We start from the raw sequence: 9408 nt of genomic DNA on the forward strand, positions 1-9408 counted from the left end.
TAATATGATATATATATTATGTTAAATATTTATTAATTTAAATATTTGTTATTTTAAATATTTATTTTATGAAAAAATTACTTTTCATACCATTGATATGTTTAATATATATTTATATAATATTTTTTAGATATATGTTTTTTTCAATTTACAGAATTTGTAAATATTTTCGTGCCTTGCTTGGGTTTCCGAACGCATTTCAGTTTCAGTTGCCCTTTCCAAACAGTTTGACAGCTACTACGTCAGATTATATTTCGTAATGGCGGACAGTGCAGGAAAAATAATCGAGAGGTTTGACAAAATATGTTAAACTTGTGTAAAAATATTGTGGCTCACATATTTAACAAATAAAAAATTCGATTTTCAAGTAATGTTTCCTTTGGGGCATGAATAAAACAAGTTTCTGTGCGTATATAAACTAATTTTGTGTTGAATGCAAAACGCGTAATTTTTGTTTGCTTTAACGCGCAAAAACATGAGAGTGCATTTCTGAAGAGAGCCAAAATCAAAGCAGAAAGCAACAAAACTGACAATCGCTGATTGAAAAAAATTTCTGTTGAAGCAAATCAGAACTAATTTGCACCAAATTTATTAACAAGTAGTATGTTTGCAAGTAATTTGCAAAAACTAAAATATTGATTCAACTCATAAATCATAAGAATTGTGTGCTTTGTTGGTGTGGACACATTAAGTAAAATTTTCAACAATGCCGGGCAGCCGAGATTCCAATGGTAGCAGTCCAAATAGTAATAACACTAATGGCTCTACGCCTGGCACACCGACATCCTCGACACCGCGCTCACGCGGCCGACCTGCTAAACGTGCCATGTGTACTTGGTGTGGGGAAAGTAAGCAGCAACTGCAGTACGTGCTGCCTACATTAAACGGCAAGAAGGAGTTTTGCAGTGAGAATTGCATTGTGATATTCCGCAAAGCATATAGCAAAGGTGCTTGCATGCAGTGTGACAATGTCATACGTGATGGTGCGCCCAACAGGGATTTTTGTTCCATGATGTGTATGAATAAGCACATGAAGAAGAATGGCCCAACACGTCAAAATAGCCACAATAACAACAATAACCGCAACGATGCTGAACGTAATAAAATGTCTATGGTTGGAGGTTCGTGCACGCCAACAGGTCCATTTCAATACGAGAGCTTTCACGTATTTGATTGGGAAGCTTATTTGAAAGTAAGTCTTAATAATTTAGTAAAGCGCTTCATTGGCACTAATTGAATATAATTTGTTTTGCAGGAATCGGGCAGTGAAGCTGCTCCGCCTAAATGCTTTAAGCAAGCACTTAATCCACCAATGAATGACTTTAAAATTGGTATGAAATTGGAAGCAATGGATCCTAGAAATTTGACATCTACTTGCATTGCTTCTGTTGTTGGAGTGTTGGGATCTAGATTGCGTTTACGTTTAGATGGCAGCGATAGTCAGAATGATTTTTGGCGCTTGGTCGACTCGAATGAAATTCATGCGATTGGCCATTGTGAGAAGAGTGGAGGAATGTTGCAGCCACCACTTGGATTTCGCATGAATGCCTCCAGCTGGCCCGGTTACCTCTGTAAAATTTTAAATAATGCAATGGTAGCACCTGAAGACATCTTCCAACCCGAACCAAAAAAACCAAAGGAGAATCTCTTCAAAGTTGGGCAAAAGCTCGAGGCGGTCGATAAAAAGAATCCTCAACTGATTTGCTGTGCGACAGTTGATGCGATTAAAGACGACCAGATTCATGTGACATTTGATGGGTGGCGTGGAGCATTCGACTACTGGTGCAGCTACGATTCCAGGGATATATTTCCTGTTGGTTGGTGCGCTCGTAGTTGCCATCCTATGCAACCGCCTGGCCATAAATCTCGCATGGAATCAAATTCGAGTAAACACCGAACCACTCGTCAACGCATTGCTGAAACGCGAACACAGGAAATTGATTCGATGTTGCCAGCTTCACCAGTTACAGCACATTTTCGCATCAATTGCAAGGGTGGACCATTTATTAACAGTTCTAAACTACCATCAATGGTAACTGGACCCACACATCTGACATTGGCAAAGCTTTGCTTGCAAGAAGTGTTAGCAGCCAGTACAGATAACCAACAACTTCAGAAGCTATTATTTGCATTGGATGGTGATGTGTGCATAGTGCCGGCAGCTGGTAAAAGTTATACGGTAAGTAAATTATTAAATTTTTGTTTCTGACCTAATAAACTGAACGATATATTTCTATATATTTTTTATGACAGGTTAAGATACCATCACAATTGCGAAACAAAGATGATGAAAGCTTGGCACAATTCATACAAACACTCTGTGCTACATGCAGGGCATGTCCAAATTTAATTTCATTAACGGCTACGACTGAAGAGTGCGAAAAATGTATAAACAATAAGAAAAAGCATAATCCAATAACGCCACCAATTTCACCAGCTCTACCTGAAAAACGTAAAGCTATCAAAGTGGAAAATGTGGAAAAAGTGACAAGCAGTTCAACTGTAAATAATGGCGCAGCTAATGATGCAGAATCAAAGCCAGCGGAGAAAAAATTAAAAATTGATGTTAAATTCAATGTAAATGGTACAAATAAGCAGGTTAGTATTAATGTTTTGAAAGTAATTTAATAAATAGTTTTAATGAATTAATTTGTAAACAAAATAGGCAAATTCTCCTGTTCAAGTCTTACGTCCAATGCGACATCTTCATACGAATCAACAGGATGATATGAAGTCAACAACAAACAGCACAAATAACAGCAATCAAACAACAACTAATCCAATAACAACAAATCAATTAACATCTAATCATAATTCGAATGTAAAATATATGGCACCACTTGTAGCAGAGGTTCATCCAGAGCAATCCAACACGGCGACAAATAGTACGTCCAGTTACAAATCACCATCGGTGCTCTCTTCAAGTGCCTCCTTGCCCACATCAGTGGCAACACCATTCAGCGCTTCGCAATCAGGTACTTCAACAGCTGTTGTTGCAAATCCAGTAACGGCTGTACAAGCCACAACAACAACCGCTGGTACATCGACTATGACCACAACATTAACACCTTTACGTACACATCCTGGCGAATGGTCGACAGATGATGTTATCTACTTTCTACGAACTAATGATGATTCTTTAGTTAAATATGCGGATCTCTTTAGAAAACACGTAAGTAAAAAATTTGACTTCTAATTAAAAGTATATAATATTAAAAGTATATATCCAATTGCAGGAAATTGACGGTAAAGCCTTTATGCTGTTAACATCGGAAATGATGGTTAAATATATGAATTTAAAACTAGGACCAGCCTTAAAAATATGCAATTTAGTAAGTAAGTTGACTGGACGTCGTCAAAATATGACTTTGTAAATATATACTAAAAAACCAAATATCAAAAAATTTGATAGAATTAGGTTTAAAGTCAGGTTTGAAGTTTGTAGTGAAGTTTAAAGCTTATTATTATTATTATTATTTTCGAAAGAATTAGTGAAATTAGAATTTTTTTATAGTTTAATATTAATTATATATCAATTCTTTGATGGATATTTTACTTTAATAATTTAATGAATATTTGATTTAATAATTTGATAACATATTTTTTAGTTGATTTGTAATAAGAAATTAAATATTATTTTGTTTATATTTCAAACTTTTAACATTCGATAAAATTAATTTTGTGTATTATTTAAGTCATTTATGAAGTTCAGCATCTTTTGAAATTATTGAACGAATTTGTTCCTTTATATATGTAGATATATATAAATTTATAATAACTATTTATCGATTTATTTTATATTATATTTTCAATTTTGCTATTTAAACATAGAAAAATAAAATGCATAAACGAAAGTACACAAATTTAGAGCAAACGAAAAAATTTTCTTTAAGAAATACAAAAAGTTATTAAACGTGAACATTGCAAAAGCATATTTGTAATAACACTTAATTAAAAAACATTATATATAATTTAAAGGCTTTATATTAAATTATAAAATGTATATATTTTAAATTATAATAGATTTGTTTAGAAAAAGAAAGAAACAAAAACAAAAAAAATTATTTAAAAATCATAACTCAAACATTTATTTCAATGTAATTTATTAACTCATTAAATATTAATTAAAAATTAAATATGTTTACCTGAAGTATGTAGAGACTTGAAAAATATAGATATTAGTTATGAAAATAAAATGAAATATATATAAACATCTATTCATTAACAAAGCAATAAGAACTAATTTAAATAAATAACATTTTGAAACGCATAAAAAATATTAAGAATCGTTATATTAAAATGTTCGCACTACTATAAAACACTTTAAAACAAAAAGTGCGATGAAAATTTTTGAAAGTTTATTTGTTTTTATTTTTATTTCAATTATTTCATGAAGCATGTTTCGATTACATATATTCTTTATAGTACATGTTATTATAATCCATTATATGTGCTATATTATTTTTCGACAAAGCTTTAACCTAATTACAATAATCTGCTTCGCCAGAGATTGATATTAACAATTTTTGTGTATTTTGCTTATAATCATAAAATGATGTTCAAAATTTATAACTTACTTTTTTTGAAGTTTATTATAATTTTTTACTTATAAAGCTCTTCTTTTTTTTGCAAATGAATGAAAAAATTTTTGTTCAAACAGTACTAATATTTTTTATGTATTCACACCGTATATATCAACATTGTATATTGAATTTACTTTTTAAAAATTTATTTCTTAAAAAAATAAGTTGTGTGTTTAAAAACACATTTGTGCTCCAATGTATATAAAAGTAATATATTTTTTATTAAATAAAAAAGAAATTGCTGTTAACTTTTTATATATGTTTAAATTTTGGTGCAATCGCATATATATATCATTGTATAAACAGCTTGTACATTATTGCTAAATTATATTTACTTTGCACGAATATATTAAAATATTTATTATGTTATAAATATATTTTTTTTGGTTCAGCAATAGAATTTGATTTTTTTATTTTTTAATACATTTTGTTACACTTTTTTATCATTTTTACTTTCTTTTTGATTTTTTTTTTATTAACTTTTTTGTATAATTATTTTTTTTTATATATTTATTATATTGTTAATTATTTTTTTTCATATTTTTCATTTTTATTGTGTTTAATTTCCTTTCTATATTTTATTTTTTTCTATATATTATTTTTTTCTATATATTATTTTTTTTATAAATTTTATATTTTTTTATATTTTATTTTTTTATATATTATTTTTTTATATATTATGTTTTTATATATTATTTTTTTATATATATATTTTAATTAACTTTAAACTTTTTAACTTTTTTGTATAATTATTTTTTTTAATATATTTATTATATTGTTAATTATTTTTTTTCATATTTTTCATTCTTATTGTGTTTAATTTTCTTTTTATATTTTATTTTTTTCTATATATAATTTTTTTTTTATAAATTTTATTTTTTTATATATTATTTTTTATATTTTTTTTTATTTTTGCTTATATTTTTTTTATATTTTTTTATATATTTTTTATATATTTTTTTTATATTTTTTTTATATTTTTTTACATATTTTTTTATATTTTACTTCTTTTAATTTTTTTTATATATTTATTTTATTTTTATATACATTTATATTTTATTTTTTTTATATTTTATATCTTATGTTTTTGATGTTTATTATATTTTTATTAATCTATTTATTATAATTTTAATATATTGTTATAATTATTTTAATTTTTTATTAATTGCATTATTATTAATATTCTTGCATATATTTTTTAAGTTTTTTGAATATCTTTAATATTTTTATATTATCAATTTATTTGTATACTTTTAGTTTTTTTTTTATTATTTTTTTTTTAAATTAATATTATTTTTTATATTATAATATTTTTATATTGCTTTTTTTTTATTTTTAGTTTTATTTTTTTTAAATGTTTGTGTTTTTCGCATATTTAATAATTTCTGTTTTATTTTTTTTTAATATATTTTTATTTTTAAAATTTTTTATTATATTTTTAAATTTTTTTGTATGTTTTATTTTTCTTATATTTATTTTTTTATATCTATTTTCTTATATCTATTTTTTTATATCTATTTTTTATAATTACTTTTTTTATAACTAATATTTTTTTATATCTACTTTTTTAAAATACATTTTTTTACATTTATTTTATATCTATTATTTTAATATCTTTTTTAAATATATATTTTTTATTTGTTTTAGATTTATTTATTACTTTTCTTATATTTAATTTTATAACTGTTTTTATACTTTTATACTTATTTTTTTTAAATATACTTTTTTACTTCTAAATTATTATTATTAGTTTTTTTTTTTAAATGATATATATGTCATTTGATATATATGATTTAATTTTTTTCATTTAACAAAATTACTTTTGATAATTAAAAAATCAACAAATTACTTGTTATCAATAACAAATTACTATAGATGAGCTTATAGTCATCAAGTTTGTTACTCTTATTTATTGTTGTATTTGTTGAAATCATAAAGTGTAATTAAGATTAAATCTCTCTTTTTTTTGTTCACGATTGTTTTTATTTCATTTGCATTTATTTTAATTTTTTGTTTTTCTTTTTTATCACTTTCTGTATATTTAAATTTATATTATTAAATCTTTTCTTTTTTTTTTATAAACAAAACTTTTTTATTTTTTTCATTTAATTTAATTAATTTTAAATTAATATAAACTCTAATATTAACATCCTTTACACATATAGTCTCATGTTATAATTATAGTCATTTAACTATATTTTTAAATATATAAAACTTATGCGTTCTCATACAATATTTAAAATGTTAACATCAAAAATTTATCCAAGACAGCAGAAATTAAATATCGTTTAAATTTAAAAATAAATACTGACACTAGCAGAGATAATGTTAAGGGAAAAGTTTAAAACTATTACACGGTTACACACATATTGAAAATTATATTCATTTAAAAACAAATAATTAGTTTTAAGTAAATGTAAATAATATATGTTAAATCAAAAGAAAAAATAAAAACAATAATAACAATAATAAAAAAGAGAAATCCTTGAACTCATATCCTAAAATACGCTTTTTTTTATATATTACTTAATTTTTAGCATTTTTTAATTAACATTTTGATTAATATATTATATATTGTTAGATACGTCTAATTTAATTCATATATAAAAATAATTTACTGATATATCTTTTAATTTCTTATGCAATAATAATAATTATTATTGCAAATTTTCTCTATGATAAATTGTCGAAGAATCAAGCTTCTTATATGTTAATTAGAAGCATATATTTATAAAGATGCATAAATAAATATACATATTTATGTGTAGATATATGTAATTTTATGTAGATATTTAAATTTCTCTATTCTCTCTCTATATTGTATTTATGTACAAGTGTATACTGTCGATATGTATATTGCAATCATTTATATATACTAGGGTGTGGGTATTCATTTTCAGACATAGGCATATAATAAGATCTACACTTACGTAGTTAACACACAAAAAACTGCTGATTATAATGCACGGGGAGGTACGCAGATCTTAGATCAATCACTGAATCATCATGAAGCTTATAAGGAATACATAAATTAGTCAATGAGATGGGTGGGACCCTATAGTACCCTCAGCTATCAAAGAGTAAAAGTGGCCAGTTGCGCTGACTCGAAAAAGGATCAACATACATACTTAACTAGATTAAGCAACTGATCTAAATTGGCAATTTCGACTAGAATAATTCATTTTAATTTATTAACAATGAGAGGCACATCATAGCTAAATATTCAATATTTCAATTCCAGTTTAATATATCTTACAAGATCAGAATATTGGTTTCATTTTATTAATATTGATAACAAATTTGATTTGATTTTTAACATCAGTTATGATGAAAGAAATTATTTTCTTAATAGAAATTATTGTTTTCAATAGAGGGGTTTTCTAACAGTAGTGAATTGCAACAGAATTTTTTTTTTATTATTATTTTTTATTGATTAAACTCTTCCTTTTCGAGTATTGTCAAATATCCATCATCTGAGAGCTCGATGATTTATATTTAATAATTCGGTAATCATTTTTCGAGCTTGCAAGTACCAATGGTTGAACTCGTACTCTGCCAAATTTGAAGCTCAAAGTCAGTGTTTATTATTTGACTGACTTGTATGTTCGAACTTGGTTTGTCGGACAGTAATTGAAAATAAAAATAATTTTTTATCAATTTTTATATTTTTTTCTAAATAAATATATTATTTTTGTTAAACTAAAATTAAATATCGTATTCATAACTTTCTCAATTATAGCATCAAAATAGTTCCTTTTATGAAAACGTGGTATTGAACTAGTTCTTCAAAATGATATGAACTATTCAAAAAAACTTTAATATGTGATCAAAAAGAGGTGGAGTTTTCAATTTAAAATAAAAATCTGTGTCAAATTTCATGCCAGACAGAAAGATAATTAAGTAATGTTTATAACGTCCTTTTTTGTTGGCAATTTCGAATGTGGTGTAAAATTGCATCCGGAGCAACGTTGAAAATGTAGCAGAAGACCATCGAAAACATGTTTAAAAGCAGTATAAACAATTCAAAGAAAGCTGAGAAAGCGTTGATGACTAAATAACCCCATTAACGATCAATATCAATTGAGAATTCAACACGTCAAGAAAATCAATGATTTGGTGCTCAAAAGTTCTGGATTCACATTTCGTTTGGATCAATCCAGACTATTTTAAAAGATATTTTGTATCAGAAGAGAGTAAAACCTCGTCAAGTAATGGAAAAATTGCGTCATCTTAAAGTGTTTCTGACTATCTGGATAAGACGATATGCATGATAAATGAAAATATTTATCTATTCAAATAAACCAAAAACAACTGCCCAATTAAATCGGTTCAAAATCATGAAAAAACCGAGACCATGTTGGCAGTTTTCTTCGATTATCGTTGGGTGGTGCATTATAAGTTCGTATCGTTGGGATAAACTGATGACAAGGAATAAGGAATATTATTTCAGCTTTTGACAAAGTTAAAGTAAAGCTATTTATATAAGAAGTCCAGAATTATTGGCAGACAATTGTTAGTTCTTGCATCATTGCAATGCACTGCCTGTAAACAATATGAATTTGCACTTCGAGACTATTTTGCAAAAAACTTAACTCAAATCGTTTTAAAACCATTGTATTTCCACGATTTAGCATTATGTATCCTCTGCTTCGCGGATATCGTCTTAATTAAAATTAGAAGACTAGAAAGTGATGGGTGCACGTTTTGAAGGACATTCCAAAAATCCACTTTGACTATTCATTCCAGTCATAAGTCCATTGTCACGAGAGGGGAGCACTTTGAAGGCGATAATATAGATTTAGCAAACTAAAGAAAGGCTTTGAAA

General features: G+C 26.0%; 1 protein-coding gene across 1 annotated transcript; it reads left to right on the plus strand.

Annotated features, from left to right (window-relative positions):
* The first annotated feature begins 166 nt into the window (after positions 1-166).
* Positions 167-8957, plus strand: LOC119679864 (polycomb protein Scm-like). The gene is made up of 6 exons (XM_038092444.1): positions 167-1192; positions 1256-2179; positions 2254-2598; positions 2666-3172; positions 3237-3332; positions 8323-8957. The coding sequence occupies exons 1-6, from the start codon at positions 707-709 to the stop codon at positions 8362-8364; spliced, it is 2400 nt and encodes a 799-aa protein (XP_037948372.1). The 5' UTR covers positions 167-706; the 3' UTR covers positions 8365-8957.
* The last annotated feature ends 451 nt before the right edge of the window (positions 8958-9408 follow it).

This window comes from Teleopsis dalmanni, chromosome 2 (assembly GCF_002237135.1).
Source record: "Teleopsis dalmanni isolate 2A chromosome 2, ASM223713v2, whole genome shotgun sequence".
NCBI classification, from domain to species: domain Eukaryota; kingdom Metazoa; phylum Arthropoda; class Insecta; order Diptera; family Diopsidae; genus Teleopsis; species Teleopsis dalmanni.